Here is a 20947-nt window from a genome sequence, read left to right on the forward strand (position 1 = left end):
TTTTTCCTTATATTTTGTACTGAAAGCCTGGAATTAATGATGCTTTAAAAATAAAAAAGTTACTGCATGCAACCTACTGAGACAAGGGGGCGAAGAAACAGGCAAACTGCATGCGTTATAGAAAGGGGGTGAAGTCCAGGAGCAGTTAAATGAATGTTTGTTACAACAGAGGTGCACTCTGAAACCCTGCATCGGCCCCTTGAGAGATCGCCATCGGACAACTAACAGTCTTCAACAATTAAAGTTTTCCGAGCATTATTAATAAGTAGCAAGAGTGATCCCTTTATAATAGATGGTGGTGGGGAAAGGTGGCATAAATATTCATAAACTCTCAGCTGAGAGATATGCCTACAGCTAATGTAAGCAGTAGATGAATCTCGCTCTACGTTGCAGAAACAAGAGGTGTTTTTACAGCAGGGCAGTGCCCTCATGTCATCATTCAGGGCAGCTGGTTACTGCAAACTGAGGGCAAACACAGCATGGAAAACGAAGGATGGAACACAGGTCAGGAATAAAAGTTTTCTCTAGTTAACATATAAAACTACAAAAAAAACAATCTGGTACTCACCTCCACATGTATTCTATCCATGGTGTATGAAGCAGATACAGACAAGCTGTAGTAAGCCTCCTCTGAAGAGATCCTGGCACCCAACCCCGAATAAGATGAAGTAGAAATCTTTATTTCATCAAAGTAATAAAACTTTAGCAAACAAACTCTTCCAACTCGCTTGCGTGTTTGAAACGGCAGATCCATTCCTAATCATGCCGGAGCTCTTCAGAAACCTATATAGCTGCCTAAGGACTGATTGCGATTTTGTTGCCTAATGACACATAACATTAAGACACCGCTGTCCTGAGACGGTGACAGTTTAAATAATGTTATCGATAAAATGCCTAGAAAGTGATGAAACTATGGGGCACATCTGAAGGGAATATGCCGGTAACCCTTCACGGGAACAGTCCTTCAGTGCCGTAGTGTTAGGGTGGGACTATGTAGTGTGATCATGGTAGTACATAGATAGGGCAGTGATGGGCAACCTTTTGAGCTCGGTGTGTCAAAATTCGCCAAAAAACCGAGCATAACTCGGGCGGTGTGTCACTTCGAGAAAAAAATCCATACATTCGCGATATTTATAGTTTAAATAACAAATGTATAATTGTAATTTATAACTGTATTTAATAAACCCAAAACACCCATAGCACAGGCCCTCGCCTCTCGCTGCCTCCCCCTCACTTATGTCAGTAATGATGAGCCCCCAGCAGCGACAGCGCACCCCACAGCGGCCACACACACACACACACACACACACACACACCAGCGGTGACACACACACACACCAGCGGTGACACACACACACGCCCCCCAGTGGTGACTTTCCCCCACACAGCAGGCCCCCCCCCCCCCCCCCCAGCGCTGACTTTCCCCCACACAGCAGGCCCCCCCCCCCCAGCGCTGACTTTCCCCCACACAGCAGGGCCCCCCCCAAGCGCTGACTTTCCCCCACACAGCAGGGCCCCCCCCCAGCGCTGACTTTCCCCCACACAGCAGGCCCCCCCCCAGCGCTGACTTTCCCCCACACAGCAGGCCCCCCCCCCCAGAGCTGACTTTCCCCCACACAGCAGGCCCCCCCCCCCAGCGCTGACTTTCCCCCACACAGCAGGCCCCCCCCCCCCCACACAGCAGGCCCCCCCCCCCCCCGCGCTGACTTTCCCCCACACAGCAGGCCCCCCCCCCCAGCGCTGACTTTCCCCCACACAGCAGGCCCCCCCCCCCAGCGCTGACTTTCCCCCACACAGCAGGCCCCCCCCCCAGCGCTGACTTTCCCCCACACAGCAGGCCCCCCCCCCCCCAGCGCTGACTTTCCCCCACACAGCAGGCCCCCCCCCCCCAGCGCTGACTTTCCCCCACACAGCAGGCCCCCCCCCCCCCAGCGCTGACTTTCCCCCACACAGCAGGCCCCCCCCCCAGCGCTGACTTTCCCCCACACAGCAGGCTGCCCCCCCCCCCCACAGCGCCCCCCCACGTGCTGACACGCGTGTCATAGGTTCGCCATCACGGACCTAGGGGTTCAAGATATGATAGAGAAAGCGATGGCACAAAGACACCCTTTGCAATATTTACTGTTGAATGCTAAATACATTTGAAACCTATGGGTTTGACAGAGAAACGGGGTCGTATAACAATGTGTTTATAGAATCTGCACTAGTTTAATGTGAACGCTACACTCCATTAGTCACGACTGCTCAACATTACACTATATAACCAAGACTGTATAAGCTCTCTTTGTATAGTCCTCTGTTATTATTACCAAGGTAATAATAGGTAAACATCCGGGTCCTCTCAATCCTTATCGTCAAATGATATGGCCTCTATTAGGGGTCCGGGTACCCTGTGCTTTTTAGAGAGTACTCTCTATCCGCTACATAACGGGATGAATGATGGCAGTAAGAGTCCTAAGTTCAAGATAATGCTGGTCGACCACTCTAAGGTTAAAGTTCAGTCCTAGCTGCTGAACGCTGTACTCCTGTCTTAGAGACCGGTCTCTACTTACAATTGTAGTTTTAAGTTTGTCCTCAGCTCAGTTCCAGTGGAGTATGGCATAGTTGCTTCCTCTCGTTTCAGCAATACTTACCTGTCCTCACAGGAGCCACTGAGGATCTGCTGCTGTAAGCTCCTCCCACTGCGTGTCACTCCTTTGCCCTCAGTGAATTCAACTTGGAGGGGCCACATTCGCTCTCCACCACTAAAATCTGCATTACACATTTGTTCTCAGGGAGTTGCAAAACATGAATCACGTGACCTGCAATTAACCAATTAGAGAATATTTCAGAGGAGGCAATCCTTCAATACAATTACACAAATTGGCTTTTAGAGGTCATTATGACATCAAGTTTTACGTTTAGTCTCTATCCATTTGCCAGCTATAGCTTTGTGCCATAACATTCCTGTATATGAAGTGAATGTTTAACTATATATGCACTCTTTTTACACGTCCCAAGAGGGTAGTGCCCATACAACTACCCATAGGCTTGTAGCTCTGATTTGAAACGGTCTCACAACTTGCACACTCCAACCCAGCAGTAAAGTTGTCTCACAGTGGGCATGCAATTTTTTTTTCTCCATGTTTTTTTTTTTTTTAGTATAGTGTACATTTTCATGCAAATGCTACACAAGATATATACTCTTTAAAACAAACAAAAAAGAAAGCACCTAGGTGTTGTAACTGTATGCCGAGTTTTGCCTGAAGATGGTCTAAAAAGTGGTCACACCCTTGTCCTATAAAAAGGCTCTCAGAGGCTACTTGTGTGTAGTGGACCTTTTTTTCTGCTTGTTTAGAGCTTGATGACTACTATACAGCTCTACGACGCAATTGAAGAGAATTTGCCTAGCTAACAGAGTTTGGAAGGGAGCGCATTACCGGAATGTGAGGATCTGGGCTGGCCATACCAATGAACTGCCCCCTACCTGGGCCTTTCTGACCAGACTGTGAGGAGGCGTTAAGACTAGTGGATGCATGAGCGCATACAAGACAACCGGGCTCAGAAAACCCTCGACGGACCACCAGTCGAGAAGATTATTTGATCGTCCAACAAGCATGAGCAGCTCCAACTGTTTCCTTGTCCACCATCCAGGGAGAGGTGGCACCATCATTAAAGGCCCATGTTTGTCGGAACCATTTCCAAGCACTTGGCTGGAGGACATTTGGTCTCATGGTGCCCATTACATGTACTGTCTTTCCAGTGCTGTCTTGAATGACAAAACTGCACAAAAGTGCAAAAGTGTCACAGGAATGTCTCCACAACATTGCCACACTTCTGTGGCCTACAGAGTTGCCAGATTTATTGCCAAAAGAACATGTATGGGACCATCTTGGACGCCAACTTCAACAGCCTACGAGTTTGCAAAATCTAGAGGCTCGGTTACAGCAAATATGGACAGATATGCCTCCATGCCCACCCATATCACATCTTGAATCCAAGATAGAGGCATCCTAGCAGGATACTAGAGCCTCCCTTCAAGTGTTCCGTTTTCTACAATAAATTATCCCTTTGCTCTGATGTAGTACTCACTTACTTATATCAACGTTGCAATCACACATAGAAAGTTTAATTGGATCCTGACAACTCCTAGGTTCTTTATTTTATTTTTTTTTTACAAGGAGTGTACATGCAACTTTCATGTAATTTAAGTACTTTCCTTGTACAAGTATCTATGTTCACAGGGAAATTTAGGTGTAGCTCTAAATTCCTGCTCTCCCACCCAAAGTTTGCTGGTGGGACTTCAGCAGCAATGGCTTTAGCAATTGGTCTGTTGTGCCTTTCCTGCTGCCAATTCCAAACTTTGGACTGGAGATCTAGAGTGCTACAATAGTTGAGCTACACTTTTTTTAGCTCGCACATTGTTCTAATTATCTGCTCTGCTTCTAGCTTCAGTTCTTCAAGAAAGAAGCAATCTTTAAATTCATAGGGTTGTAGTTGATGGCCCAGTTGTTAAATACAAAAATGGACATTTCAATATAGGCCTCGGGCAGTGACCTGAAACCTTGCCTCAGGTTAAGGATAGCCAAGTTACGTGTTTCAAATATATCTTATCCTTAGATGTGGACTATCTACAAAGACCTTTATGTGCACATAATAATCATCTTTATATAACGTCAGCACATTCTGCAGCACTTCACAAATCAGAGGGTAAATGTACAGACAATAGCGGACATTAGATACAGTATTAAACTAAGAAACAAGAGCTTACAATCTATGAGGAGCTGGGGGTGACGCAAAAGGTACAAGTACTTGTGTTTAATGGTTCAACCAGCTTGTGAATAAATAGAGTATTATATATAAAGCTGTATAAGTTAGTCACCAGCTGGTATCTCTGTATGTACAGATATGAAGAGCATTAAGGTGTATGGAGAGGAGGGGTTTAGTGGGATAAATTAAGAAGACTTGGGAGTATGATAGGCCTCTCCAAGGAGATGTGTTTTTAGGGTATGCTTAAAATTGTGAGTGTTGAAGATTAACCTAATTGTCTGGGGTTGCGAATTCCAGAGAAATAGTGCAGCTCGGGGGAAAAGTCCTGGAGACAGGAGTGGGAGGTTTCGATTAAGCAGAATTTTGGTGTAAAACTATGAGCAAAAAGGAAAGCACAGGTAGCATGGTAGAGATGGAGGACATGTAGGATGGTGCAGCACTGTAGAGAGCTTTGTGGATGAGTGAGGAGTTTGAGTTGTAGTCTATAGTGGATGGGCAGCCAATGCAGTGACCGGCACAGGGTGGAGGCATCTGTGTACCAGTTTGATAAAAAGATTATCCTGACTGCTGTGTTCAGGATAGATTGGAGAGGGAAGAGTTTAGTGATGGGAAGATCAATCAGGAGTGAGTTGCAGTAATTAACATAGAAATGGATCAGGGAAATAATAAAAGTTTTGATGTATCCACAATAAGAGAATGCTGAGATTTTGAAGATATTTTTGAGTTACTGGTAACATAAGCGTGTAAGTGATTGTCAAATTTAACGTAAGACAGTTTTTTATTCCCAAATAAGCACTTTAAAATTGTAATAGTCAATGAGATGGGTATGTGCGATTCCTCAGCTTGTGTTAGCGCTATATAACTAAAGAGAACAGTACTAATCTGGACAGTGTTCTACCATGAAACCTATTCTAATAGACAAATCTCATGAGCAGCACTAATTGAAGAATACCTGCTTAACATTCTGCTTGGTCATTCATCCACTCTGCCTAATTGGCTACACAAGGAGTTGCTGCCCCCTAGGGGATGTTTTGTTACCAGCAGCCGTAGCAGCTGTTTGTAAGTACATCACTGCTTTGGATGAAGTACACATCTGCTCCCGAGGAGAAGCGCTGACCTGACACTAATGATTAAATCAGTTGTAGTAATTCTCAACAACTTCTTTGCTCCAAATAGGAGATCTAGCTGTGACTCCCTAAAAGGGTCATAGGCTTACGTTACAGGTTTGTGTGTGTATGATCTATCTATAATGTATTGTAATTATGACATGTATACAGGGTTTTGATTTCTAGAAGGCAAGAAAAATACTACCAAATGATGCCGCATGCGAATATGTATACGAATGGCATAGTGTTTATAATGCAACGGATGAAGGGATTCTGTTAAAGGGGTATTCCCATCTTGGTTTTTCATAGCAGAGATGGGAAACTGTTGCCTTTTGCCTACTAGTCACTTGGGCGGAGCCTATTCCAAGAGCCAACCGGTTAGCACAGCACTGTTTCTGTAGTTGCCTATGAAGTAAATGGGAGCTGCGGAAACAGTGTAGCACAGCACACCGCTCTATTTCCATAACTCCTCAAATTACAGAAGCGGCATAGCATGCTGTGCTGTTTCCACAGCTCCCATTTGACTGCAATAAGTGCTTGGCTTTTTCTGACAGGTGCTCCGAACAGAGCAGCCGGGTTTTCCCATCCTGGCAATGAAATGATGGGAATCCTCCATTCATCTGTTCAGATCCGTACAGTACAGCCTCAGTGCTATGACTCTCTCATTGCATGGGCGTGCCTTGCTGGTTAAACTTTGTGAGAGCGGTGGTAGCAAATTAATCAAACTTTGCAAGGAGCGCACATTGAACCATATCTTTGGGTCTTTCCAACATGAGAAATCACTGAGCCATTGTACAGTAAACCTAATCATGTCCCAAACCACAATGGATGGTTCTTAGCTATTAGTTGTCGCATGCTCCTATATCTTGCCCTTCAGCAATGCCACATATTCTCCTGGTGGCGACATTTGGTACTTTAATGTTTTGGGTTTTTTTCTTCAAGAATTCTAAACCCCATCCCCATGGAGTATGCACACCAACTTCTATGGGGTTCTGCCCCAAAGTCTTTCACTAGAGACCTCTGAACACCTCTAGCTATATATAATTAATGTGTGTGTATAATATACAGCCAACTTGCTTAGATTTCAGTATTCAATGTGTTTTTAAGGACAAACTACTATTGCCTGATACTGGAAGAAAAAAAGAGAAGGATTTGGTGACAAAGGAGATAGAGAAACTGCGGGGCTCCATCCAGATCGTGTGTCGCAGTGCGTTACCACTGGGTAAAATGATGGACTACATCCAAGAGGACATGGACACAATGAAAAATGAACTGCAGATGTGGAGGACAGAGAACAGACAGCATGCAGAGGTTCTTCTGCAGGAGAAAAGGTACCTGCAAAGTTTATTTTATTGGGTGTATTCGGCTTCCCATTGGTTTACCATAAAATTTGCAGCTAATGTCCTGTGCTGACCCTTCCCACTACAGGTATTGTACGGTCACAGATTCGCAGGGTGGAATCTGGACTTTGCAACAAATCTGCCGTACCTGAGCGTGGCCTTATAGTAAGGATGGTGAACTTTACTGAGACACCAGTTTAATAACTCTAAAATGGAAAAACTCATTTGAATCCAGAAATCTGCTCTGAGCGGTTTTCACTTCCTCTCCCTGTTTCTTTACTAGGTCACAAGAAATGCATTAACCCTTTGCAATCCAATTTTGGATTCAGGGTTTCCTAGGGGGTCTTTCTCTTTCTGACATTATACAATGGCGCCATCTGCTGGCTAGAGCCAGTACTGCGGTATGGGACATGCTGGAGAGGCCCCCAACAACAGAGTGGCCAGTAATCTACAGTAAGAATACCCTGCCGGACGTCTTCTGACATCGGAGCTGTACAGCCTTCAAATTAGAATGTCTTTAGACGTCAGACAGTGGATTGGAAAGGGTTCATTTGACTTAAAGCACTTTATAGGGTGGAGACAATGTAAGTGTAAGTCCATTCGGGAGGCATGACAGAAGTGTAATTCATAATAATTAGCTTCAAATATTCTTGTGATTTTTAAATTCATGCAGGCAAGCGTGATACCTGTCCGAGTAACTTTGACCAATATCACGCTTGTAAAAATGCATTTGTCGCTATGAGTGCAATGTGTCCCTGAACCTGTGTGTTTTCACATCTGTGAAAACTGTGTGTGTACAGCAATATACAAAAGTCGCACAGGAAAATTGCTTGGGAGAATCCAGCCTTGGGCCAGGCTCACGCGAACTGATGATTACAGTGTATTACGCGTGTGCTGTATGCGGTAATTCACAGGCAAATACATTGCCATATGTAGTTCCGCTCACATTTATGAGTAGGAATTGCGTAATATGTGAGCACAAAAAAAAGAACGCAGCATGTTCTAATGGGCAGCGTATTATACGCAAGAGAGACCATTGTTCACTATGGGCACATAACAAACGCCGCCTATATGCGGCATGTATACACCCCGTTGCTTTACAATGGCGCAGGAAATTCCAAACAAACAAAAAACAGGTGGACTGCACAGTACAATTTTGCTGCCATGCACGGCGATAGGCGTGAGCCTGGCCTTGGGGTATGTCCACACAGGGCAGGTCTATAGTGGAAAATCTGCAGTGTCACAAACCACATCAAATTGTTTTGTTCTTTTTTAAGTTTTTGCAAAGGGTGAAATTCGCAGTATAAACTGACACGCTGCAGATTTAAAATCCAACCTACGTGCCAATCTCTCTGCAGGCTTCATCATGTACGTCTCTTCCACAGCATGTGGATAAGATTTATTTAAATATCATCCAGTTTGCTGAAGTCCATATGCCATGAATTTTCCTATGCTGCTTTAAATAGATATACCGTATTTTTCGCTTTATAAGACGCACCTGATGATAAGATGCACCTGGGTTTCAGAGGAGGAAAATAGGGAAAAAAATATTTGGAACTCCTCCAGACCAGGCAGTTAATCAGGTAATACATGAGGAATAAAGAGTAGTAGTACCAACTAAGAATGAAGTATATAAAACTTGTCAACCTGCCATTCAGAATCCAGGAAAGCTGAATGTAAATGTAATGGTGATCTTATTACTTATCACTCAGCTTTCCAGGAGCCCTGAATGTCATGTTTGACTAGTTATAGCAATGCATGTTGTATACATGCTTGCATAACTCTGCAGTTGGCATTCAGGATTCTGAAAGAGCTTAGTGACAATGTAATGATTATTCCATTAGTTGTCACTCAACTTTCCATGATCCTGCATGGCATGTCTCATTATGGTTATGTATGGTGTATAAATGTGTGCATAACTAGGCACAAATATATACACCATACATGCAGCTCTCTCCCACCTCTGCTATGTAGCCAACAGATAAGTGTTGTCCATTTGCTCAGATGTCATGGTGTCCAGCAGCAGCAATTAACCCTGCTACAGGCTACAGGTCCTCTGATCTCTGCTTTATGTCCTTCCCAACCTCTCCAGAGAGCTCAGGAAAATACCAGCCTAAGGGGTGCAACCATGGTCCGAGATGGCATGATCCCACTACAGCTGACCGATGAGGGGGAGCAGAAGTTCCCTCTCATTAATGAGCTATTTCTATGAGCATCGGTGGCTGCTACAGATCGTACCTGCAATGTTTATCAGACTGTCAGCTCCATAGCAGGACAACTGCTCCCCGCTACTCCCCCGCCCCCAGCTGTTGTCGGCTGCTCTGCTCTCCTGCTGTTTCCCCGCCCCCAGCAATCAGCTGTTGTCGGCCGCTCTGCTCTCCTGCTGCCTGCTGTTTCCCCGCCCCCAGCAATCAGCTGTTTCGGCTGCTCTGCTATCCTGCTGTTTCCCCGCCCCCAGCAATCAGCTGTTGTCAGCTGCTCTGCTCTCCTGCTGTTTCCCCGTCCGCAGCAATCAGCTGTTGTTGGCCGCTCTGCTCTGCTGCTGCCTGCTGTTTCCCTGCCCCCAGCAATCCGCTGTTGTCGGCCGCTCTGCTCTCCTGCTGCCTGCTGTTTCCCTGCCCCCAGCAATCCGCTGTTGTCGGCCGCTCTGCTCTCCTGCTGTTTCCCTGCCCCCAGCAATCCGCTGTTGTCGGCCGCTCTGCTCTGCTGCTGCCTGCTGTTTCCCTGCCCCCAGCAATCCGCTGTTGTCGGCCGCTCTGCTCTCCTGCTGCCTGCTGTTTCCCTGCCCTCAGCAATCAGCTGTTGTCGGCCACTCTGCTCTCCTGTTTGTATACCAAGGGCCGGCAGCACAGTGAGAAGGATTTACGATCTGTTTCAGCTGCCGGTCAGGTCAGATCTCAGCATGTTCGCTCTATAGGACGCACTGACTTTTTCCACCCACCGTGGAGGGAAAAAAAGTGTGTCTTATAGAGAGAAGAATATGGTATATATTTTTTAATATTGCTGGACTTCTGCACATTTCCTAAAAGCACAATACTAAATCCATTATACGTAATTCTATCTTCCTCTGTTATCAGTTTCACTGATATAGCAGTGGATCCTCTCAAGGCAGAACTTGCTGAACTGGAGCAATTGATCAAGGAGCAGCGGGATAAGATTTGCACCGTGAAGGGGAACATACTACGGAACGAAGAGAAAATCCAGAAGATGGTCCAAAGCATTGGAGTGTCCGGCAGAGACTGAACGACGCACTGACATTCTAATGTCATTACTCAGTGACACACATACTTTGTTTCCACCAATCCAGTCATAAAAATCTATTTATTTGGCTTTTGTTCCGGGTGAGTGTTTATATTCTATGCAGTGCTTGAGAGGTTTTGTGACCGTTTTCTTCGCACGTGACAGCCTCCTTGTTGGTCTTTGCTGGTCTCCATGATTATGGGATACATTGGTCCTCCTTACAGTACTTTTATACGGGCCAACAGTCGCCTGAGTAATCTCTCAAAAGACCGCTTGAATGGAGGCAGGCGACCGCAAAAGATCGCCAATGCTCTCCACTTCCATTCAGTGAGCGAATATTGCTCCTGTGTGAAAGCCCAGGAGCAATAATTGTTGGGACGGCTGTTGGGCACTTAAGCGCTTCATAGTCGTCCCATGTAAAAGTACCCTTTATGGATATAGATTACACTAATCTAAAGTCTAACTTTTTCTGAAGAAATGCATAAAAATTTGTTATGAGAAGCAAAGTCCCCATACATAGTTCTTTTTAAATCTAACTCACTTTGATTGAATGAGCTGATATATTAAAAATGATCTAGTAGACATTAAATTAAGTAGGCTCAAAAGTCTGCAGAATATGAGCTTATTGCCCCAGGTCCCACCATCCGCATCCCGGAAAATAGCAGACTTTGCCAGGAAAAGCTGCAGCCAGACAGACATTCCCTCTGCAGGGGAAATGTACTGATGGCCATCCTGTAATACAGTAATGGTACAAAGTGTGCCGCTCTTACAGAGCGACTCTGATCCAGAACATACGGGTGACCTGCCCTTGATGATCATATGCCCCAATAGATGCCATGATCTTGGCACAACCCCTTTAAACAACTATAATATGGTTCCCCGTGCAATATGGGTGGCTGTTGACTAACTTGCAGGAGACATTGCAGGACATCAGCTTGGTGCCCAAATCTGGCCATATACATAATACATGCTGCAGATTTGGACATCTCAGTTTTTAATGTTGCATACACAATTTCTAACTAGACGACAGCCTAAATCTCACAGTCCTCTTGTAAGTTTTGATGTAGGTCCCTCAGATCTCATGCATCTGGTGCTGCTCCTAGGTCCAAAGTTGGCAGCATCTAGTTCATAGATGGTACATTCCAATAATGCATACATCATTATCGTCCATTCGGTCTTCATTTATATACAGACTGCTGCTAAATTAAGTCAGAATCTTCTGCGTTGCACAGATGGACGATCAAAGATAGGAGATGCTGACTGCAGATTTTCTATTTTGTTGTGTACAAATTATTTATATTCCTATTAATCACATGATGAAACTTGTGTGAACATTTTGTAAAAAATGAAGCATTACATTCTATCAAATTATGTTTTAATGTTTTCTATAAAAACTTTCAAAACAGGCCGTGTCTCTGTTCCGTTCTATGTCCCCGCATGTCTGCGTGTTCCATCTATTGTGATTACCTCAAGGCTGCTGCGCTGGCAGTGGGCCGCGGTTGTCAAGCGCTTTACATATTCTCTACATCCTTTGATGACCGCATCAAACAAGCTTGTTTTCTTACTTTGGTTGAAGGGTTTTACACCGCTTGTTATCTCATAGGATTTAATATCTAATAGAAGTTGTCTATTCATAATGGGCCTCATTTAGAAAAACTAACAGAAAAACTGACCTCAATAGCCATAGCAACCAATACAAAGTTCTGCTTCCATTTCTTAATTTGCTTTGGAAAAGTGAAAGCTGCTCAGTGGGTAACAATGTCCATTTTTTCTTTAGATAGTCTTAAATTGCAACAGATTTATCACAGTGACTCACGATGGATTATAAATCTGCAGCATCTTTAGACTGTCTAGTCTAACATCATATCACCTATTAGTTGGCTTAGTTTTATGCCAGTTTTACGCACAAAGTTGCGATTTAGACCCTTTCCACATCCCCTTTTAAACACTTAAGAAAACATTTGGGTGCTGGTGACGTTTGCTAAAACACAGCATGGTGTTTTCCACCCTTAGGCCTCATTCAGATGGTTGCATTGTAAGTTGCACCTGAGACCCTCAGGCACAACTCGCTTTGCACAGCACACGGACACTGGTCTGTGAGCTGTCAGATTGGCAGGGACAGTGCACGTTGCGTGTTTTCTTCAGATCCATGATATAGACCAGATATAGGACATGCAGTGATGAATAAAGGCCTTAAGCCCCTTTTTGCACAAGCCCATCAGGTATCAATATTAATTTGTCAACTCATCTGCCCATGGGAAGATACCCACTTTTTGCTTTTACTTCAGTTGATAGCAAAATTGCTGTTATTGGCAGTACGTCTTCCAGGGTGAACAGGACATGTGCTGCTGACAATAATGAAACTGTACGTACGATCATTTATGCCCCATACATTCCTAATGGACCTGTGTTAAGAAGCCAGTTCAACGGCCACTTATCATTCATCGGTGCTCATTGACCAACTCACATTGAACCATCTAAAAAGACTTCAGTTTCAATTTAAACTATAAATTGGGCCAAAAACTGTAATTGGCCTGTGCCACTTGTGTTGCTGTTTTTTAAAGCTCTGATGTATTCTTATCATCCTTCTGACTCCCTGCTATCCATGTACACTGAGTGCAGGAGCCAAGGTAGATTATATTATGGATTAACATGACTAATAGAGATGAGCGAGCACACTCGGTAAGGTCAGTTACTCGAGCGAGCCTTGCTCATCTTGAGTAACTACCTTCTCCTCAGAGTGTGCTCGGGGGGGGGCGGGGAGAGTGAGAGAGATCTCTCCCCCCCCCCCACCCACTCTAGCACGCTTGGAGGAGAAGGCAGTACTCAAGATGAGCGAGGCTCGCTTGATTAACTGACCTTACCGAGCATGCTCGCTCATCTCTAATGACTAACTGATCCGAACATTATTTTTTTTATTGAAATTGCATCCTTTTAAATGGAGTCAGCCCTTTACACCACATCGCTACTTACAGCGCCAGATAGGAGTGTGAAGGACTTGAGCAAACATACCTTTTATTAATGTGTACGGGGGTGTAATTACATATAAATCCGTTTTAACTAATATGCAAATAACTAGGGTGACAGGGTTTGCCAAGCAGCACGCCCGTCATGCACAGAAGGACCTAGCCATTACAGCTACACCAAAGCTAAGTATATACAATTCTGTGTATATGTTTCTATGTGAGTAAGTGCATTAGTGACTGTGTGTATGAGACAATGATCATGAGTGCACCGATGAATTACTACATGAGTGAATGCATGTGTGTGAGCAAGTACATTGGTGAACATGCTTGTGCATGGGCATATGAACATGGGTGGAGGTATATAAACTAATTTGCGCAGTCTTGCACATAGACATCCTCCCTTGCATTTAAGGATGTCTATGAATGACTAACTGTACATATTTACATGGCTAACATGGACATATTCGTTTATATCCAGGACTGTGATTTTAAGAAGGTGGGACCCTCTGCGTCTAGAAAGAAGGTTTCTACACAGACATAGAAGGGGGTTCTTTACTGTAAGAGCAGTGAGACTATGGAACTCTCTGCCTGAGGACGTGGTAATGGCTAATTCGATAAGAATACTAGATGGGTCTGGGAGCTTTTTTTTTGAGCAATACAATATTATGTTATAATCATTAATAACTTCAGAAGGTTTGTTGATCCGGGGATTATTCTGATTGCCAGATTGGAGGCAGGCAGGAGGTTTTGTTCTCTTAAATGGGAAAAATTGGCTTCTACCTCATTGGGGTTTTTGTCTTCTGGATCAACATTGCAGGATAATAGGCTGAACTGGATGGACATGTCTTTTTTCGGCCTTACATACTATGTTACTATATGTTCATGGGTGATTGTATTTGTAAGGGAGCGTTTACGAGACTGAGCATATGCAAGTTTATACCATATGTAAGGAGAGGTTTCAGTGAGAGTTTAGCAAAGGGTGTCGTCCAACTGAAGAGTGATCGTAAAATAAAGTATACTGTATGCAAGAACTGGGGTCAAAAGCCTAGAAAGTAGTGCTTCTTTACTTGGCTAAGATTAAGTCTCCTTTAACATAGACCGATAAATTGCCCATAATGAGCACTAATTGATATTACTGTATTATCTATATCCACCTTTCTCTCCTGAAGCTCTTTTCTCTTTTTGCACCACGAATCCTTGGATAGCCTCTGAAGATGTCTGGAGTCTCCCACATCCTTCATGTCTGTTAGGTGACACAAACCAGAGCAAGTGAAGAAAGATATGTACAGTCCTATTACCACGACGTAGCCATACTTAAAACACCACATTCCGGATAAACAGTGCTGGTTTTTTTATATACCTGATTTTTAAAAACTTGAATGATAAAACTAAGGATAAACCAAGAGAGTATAGCATGTGTGTATAATCTAAGACAAATTGATCAACCCTTACATTAAAACCACTGAAGTTATTTGCATTGATTATCTCATTACAAGGCGCCAGGACATATTAGGCAGCAAGTGAATAGTCAGGGCTCGAAGTTGATGTGTTGAAAGCAGGAAAAATGGACAGGAGGGAGGATCTTGTGATTACTAGACAACTGGATCAAAGCTGCTTCAAAATGGCAAGTCTTATGTTCTCCATGGGCAGTAATTACGGCTTACAAAAAGTGGTCCATAAAGGGACAACCAATGAACTAGCAACAAGGTCATGAGTGCCTAAGGTTCAATGATGTGCATGGGGAGCAAAGCCTAAACTCAGCTGGCCTAATCCTAAAGAAAAGCTAATGTAGCATATATAGTATATATGATAAAGTTACTGCTGGCTATGATACAAAGGTGTCCGAACACACAGTGCATCAAAGCTTGCTATGTAGCCGTAGATCGGTTAGAGTGCCCATCCTGATGCCTGGCCACCTTCTGAAAGCATATACAAAAGACATATGTGCATCAGGACTGGACCGTGGAGCAATAGAAGATAATTCACGGCTTCTTTTGCATAATATGGATGGCTGTGTGCATGGATCTTGCTTACCTGAGGAACAGATGCCAACAGGATGTAATAGGGGAGGAAGGCAAGCCAATGGAGGTAGTGTGATGCTCGGGGCAATGTCCTGCTGGAAAACCTTGTATCCTGGCATACAAGTACCACCTACCTAAACGTGATCATGGACCAGCTACACCCCTTCACTGCAACTGTATGCCCTAATGGCAGTGAGGTCTTTCAGCAGGATAATGCGCTCTTTTACATTGTTCAGGAGTGGTTTGAGAAACCTGACAATTTAGCAAAGAGTTCAAGACACTCATTTGGCCTTCACTTCATAGCTTGGAGCAGTGTTCCTTGACTCCAGTCCTCATGGAGCCCCAACAGGTCATGTTTTCAGGATTTCCTCAGTGTTGCACAGGTGACGTAATTATTGTCAGTGCCTCAGATATTGCCAAAGGTGTTCTTACCATAGGATATCCTGAAAACATGACCTGTTGGTGGTCCCTGAGGACTGGAGTTTGGGACCCCTGGTTTAGAGGACTTAAAGGATATGCTGCTACCGTCTTGGTGCCAGAAACTACGAGACACCTTCAGAAATGTTGTGGAGGCCATACCGCGAAGGGCTGGAGTTGCTTTGATGGCACATGGGGTAACTACACAATACTAGGCAGGTGTTTTCAATGTTATCGAATCGGTGTATATGTTATACTTAATAGAGCCAAATCACAGTTTATAGAAATAGGCAACTTACCTGGACCTGAGTCCTCTGTATGACAAGATGTGATCAGCAAGATGTTTATCAATAGCAGCCTATTGCTCCTTAGCTGGTAGCTCCTGAGCATATGAAGGTCTTCACTTGGCTAAAATTTTAAGAAAACTGAATTAGTGGCAGAAAGCCCAGGTGAAAATATAAACCGACCCATACCATGCCTGCAAGCTATAAATCCTGTTTAGCAGACCCAGACAAAATCAATGCTTGTTCTGCGCAGACTGAATCCATTACATTGTGTACAAATCAGCTAGAATAAAAAGCAATGAGGCTTCTGGTTCTCCTTTATATACACTTAGTTTCTCACGACCTTTCTTACCTATGCAGAGATGCCAGAAGGCTCCATTTTCAACAAGGTTGTAGAGATCCACCTGATCATCCTTCAAATGGCCCAATCACAACAGATCTGTGAGGACAAGGACTAGAATACCCCCAATTAGGAGATAACAATAGAGCAGATCTGTGCCATTATGAGGTTTTCATACTCTGCTGTTATTTCATAAATAACCTTTTAATTCACATTGATCCTTAAGGATAGAGCAGGGATATGGAGTTGTTTGCATATTTTTACACCCTTGTGGGAAAATAACACCTTGTCAGAGGTATGTAAGTTATGCAACTAGGTTGTAAGGGTAAATAGGTGGAAGATTTGGCAGACGTTTGGGAAGACATTTGCGCAGAAGTGATCATTTCTGTCATTAATTTGAGGGCCTCACAGAAGGTTTCCCAATATTTATAAATTATATTGCAAGGAGGGGGTCCCTGATGACAGCAAAATAACTTAAGATGGGAGAAACTAACAGGTTCAGAAAAGGCAAAAAGAGCTCATAGAAGAAAAAGGAACACGTTAAGGATGATCTCGACAAAACATCTGTAACTGCCAGCACTCTTCAAGAAAGCCCCAAGTGTCAACACCACAGGGGACCAAGCAAGAGGGGGTCTGCACCATCAGCTGATTTTGCCCACTTAACAGAGTTTGATGAGGGGGAGGCATTATTGGAATTAACGAAGCTGAATGCCCGTATTGCTGAATTGCCCGTGTCCGGGGCCGTTCTCACCAGACTCAGCGGCAGATGATACCGTCGCTACAGGGCTCATGTCTGTCAGTACCATTTCCAGGCACTTGGCTGAAAGACATTTGCTCTGACAGCGCCCCATTATGTATACTGCCGTTACCACAGGGTACTAGAGCCTCCATGACTGCCCGTATTACATCTTGTATCCAAGCTACAGATGGTACAACAGGGTACTAGAGCCTCCATGACTGCCCGTATTACATCTTGTATCCAATCTAGAGATAGTACAACAGGTACTAGAGCCTCCATGCCCACCCGTATCACCTCTTACATCCAAGCCAGAGGCAGAACTGGGCACTAATGCCTCCATATCCATCTGTATCACATCCTGCATCTGAGCTAGAGGCAGTACAAGAGGATACTAGAGCCTCCATGCCTGTCCGTATCACATCTTGTATCCAGGCTTGAGGTGGTACAACAGGATACTAGAGCCTCCATGCCTGTCGGTATCACATCCTGCGATCAAGGTAGAGTCGGTACAACAGGGTACAAGAGCATCCATGCACAAACGTATTACATCCTGTATCCAAGCTAGAGGCGGTACAACAGGGTACTACAGCCTCCATACTCGCCTGTATCACATCTTGTATCCAAGCTAGAAGTGGTACAACAGGGTACTAGAGACTCCATGCTTCCTGTATCACATCTTCTATCCAAGCTAGAGGCGGTACAATAGGGTACAAGAGCATCCATGCCCAAACGTATTACATTCTGTATCAAAGCTAGAGGCGGTACAACAGGGTACTACAGCCTCCATGCCTGCCTGTATCACATCTTGTATCCAAGCTAGAGGCGGTACAACAGGGTACTAGAGCCTCCATGTCCACCCGTATCACATCTTGTATCCAAGCTAGAGGCGGTACAACAGGGTACTAGAGCCTCCATGCCCACCTGTATCACATCTTGAATCCAAGCTAGAGGTAGTACAACAGGGTACTAGAGCCTTCATGCCCACCCGTATCACATCTTGTATCGAAGCTAGAGGTAGTACAACAGAGTACTAGAGCCTCCATACCCACCCATATCACATCTTGTATCCAAGCTAGAGGCGGTACAACAGGGTACTAGAGCCTCCATACCTGCCTGTATCACATCTTGTATCCAAGCTAGAGGCGGTACAACAGTGTACTAGAGCCTCCATGTCCACCCATATCACATCTTGTATCCAAGCTAGAGGCGGTACAACAGGGTACTAGAGCCTCCATGCCCACCCGTATCACATCTTGTATCCAAGCTAGAGGCGGTACAACAGGGTACTAGAGCCTCCATGCCCACCCGTATCACATCTTGTATCCAAGCTAGAGGTAGTACAACAGGGTACTAGAGCCTCCATGCCCACCCGTATCACATCTTGTATCGAAGCTAGAGGTAGTACAACAGGGTACTAGAGCCTCCAGGCCCACCCGTATCACATCTTGTATCCAAGCAAGAGGCGGTACAACAGAGTACTAGAGCCTCCATGCCCACCCATATCACATCTTGTATCCAAGCTAGAGGCGGTACAACAGGGTATTTGAGCCTTCATGCCTGCCTGTATCACATCTTGTATCCAAGCTAGAGGCGGTACAACAGGGTACTAGAGCCTCCATATCCACCCATATCACATCTTGTATCCAAGCTAGAGGTGGTACAACAGGGTACTAGAGCCTCCATGCCCACCCGTATCACATCTTGTATCCAAGCTAGAGGCGATACAACAGGGTACTAGAGCCTCCATACCTGCCTGTATCACATCTTGTATCCAAGCTGGAGGCGGTACAACAGGGTACTACTAGAGCCTCCATGTCCACCCATATCACATCTTGTATCCAAGCTAGAGGTAGTACAACAGAGTACTAGAGCCTCCATGCCCACCCATATCACATCTTGTATCCAAGCTAGAGGCGGTACAACAGGGTACTAGAGCCTCCATACCTGCCTGTATCACATCTTGTATCCAAGCTAGAGTCGGTACAACAGGGTACAAGAGCATCCATGCGCAAACGTATTACATCCTGTATCCAAGCTAGAGGTGGTACAACAGGGTACTAGAGCTTCCATGCCCACCCGTATCACATCTTGTATCCAAGCTAGAGGTGGTACAACAGGGTACTAGAGCCTCCATGCCCACCCGTATCACATCTTGTATCCAAGCTAGAGGCGGTACAACAGAGTACTAGAGCCTCCATGCCCACCCGTATCACATCTTGTATCCAAGCTAGAGGCGGTACAACAGGGTACTAGAGCCTCTATGTCCACCCGTATCACATCTTGTATCCAAGCTAGAGGTGGTACAACAGGGTACTAGAGCCTCCATGCCTGCCTGTATCACATCTTGTATCCAAGCTAGAGGCGGTACAACAGGGTACTAGAGCCTCCATGTCTACCCATATCACATCTTGTATCCAAACTAGAGGCGGTACATCAAGGTACTAGAGCCTCCATGCCCACCCGTATCACATCTTGTATCCAAGCTAGAGGCGGTACAACAGGGTACTAGAGCCTCTATGTCCACCCGTATCACATCTTGTATCCAAGCTAGAGGCGGTACAACAGGGTACTACAGCCTCCATGCCTGCCTGTATCACATCTTGTATCCAAGCTAGAGGCGGTACAACAGGGTACTAGAGCCTCCATGTCCACCCGTATCACATCTTGTATCCAAGCTAGAGGCGGTACAACAGGGTACTAGAGCCTCCATGCCCACCTGTATCACATCTTGTATCCAAGCTAGAGGTAGTACAACAGGGTACTAGAGCCTTCATGCCCACCCGTATCACATCTTGTATCGAAGCTAGAGGTAGTACAACAGAGTACTAGAGCCTCCATACCCACCCATATCACATCTTGTATCCAAGCTAGAGGCGGTACAACAGGGTACTAGAGCCTCCATACCTGCCTGTATCACATCTTGTATCCAAGCTAGAGGCAGTACAACAGTGTACTAGAGCCTCCATGTCCACCCATATCACATCTTGTATCCAAGCTAGAGGCGGTACAACAGGGTACTAGAGCCTCCATGCCCACCCGTATCACATCTTGTATCCAAGCTAGAGGCGGTACAACAGGGTACTAGAGCCTCCATGCCCACCCGTATCACATCTTGTATCCAAGCTAGAGGTAGTACAACAGGGTACTAGAGCCTCCATGCCCACCCGTATCACATCTTGTATCGAAGCTAGAGGTAGTACAACAGGGTACTAGAGCCTCCAGGCCCACCCGTATCACATCTTGTATCCAAGCAAGAGGCGGTACAACAGAGTACTAGAGCCTCCATGCCCACCCATATCACATCTTGTATCCAAGCTAGAGGCGGTACAACAGGGTATTTGAGCCTTCATGCCTGCCTGTATCACATCTTGTATCCAAGCTAGAGGCGGTACAACAGGGTACTAGAGCCTCCATATCCACCCATATCACATCTTGTATCCAAGCTAGAGGTGGTACAACAGGGTACTAGAGCCTCCATGCCCACCCGTATCACATCTTGTATCCAAGCTAGAGGCGATACAACAGGGTACTAGAGCCTCCATACCTGCCTGTATCACATCTTGTATCCAAGCTGGAGGCGGTACAACAGGGTACTACTAGAGCCTCCATGTCCACCCATATCACATCTTGTATCCAAGCTAGAGGTAGTACAACAGAGTACTAGAGCCTCCATGCCCACCCATATCACATCTTGTATCCAAGCTAGAGGCGGTACAACAGGGTACTAGAGCCTCCATACCTGCCT

General features: G+C 45.1%; 1 protein-coding gene across 2 annotated transcripts in view; it reads left to right on the forward strand.

The window, feature by feature from the left end:
- Positions 1-11822, forward strand: part of TRAF3IP1 (TRAF3 interacting protein 1) — a 42130-nt gene extending 30308 nt beyond the window's left edge. Inside the window, exons 14-15 of one of the 2 annotated variants that reach the window (XM_066575712.1) lie at positions 6963-7186; positions 10273-11822. In XM_066575712.1, the coding sequence (XP_066431809.1) occupies positions 6963-7186; positions 10273-10438 (390 nt within the window). In that variant the 3' untranslated portion in view covers positions 10439-11822. The remainder of the gene's footprint in view (positions 1-6962; positions 7187-10272) is intronic. The other variant, XM_066575711.1, reaches the window with a different exon arrangement.
- Positions 11823-20947: the final 9125 nt, after the last annotated feature.

This window comes from Eleutherodactylus coqui, chromosome 8, assembly GCF_035609145.1.
Source record: "Eleutherodactylus coqui strain aEleCoq1 chromosome 8, aEleCoq1.hap1, whole genome shotgun sequence".
Lineage (NCBI taxonomy): Eukaryota > Metazoa > Chordata > Amphibia > Anura > Eleutherodactylidae > Eleutherodactylus > Eleutherodactylus coqui.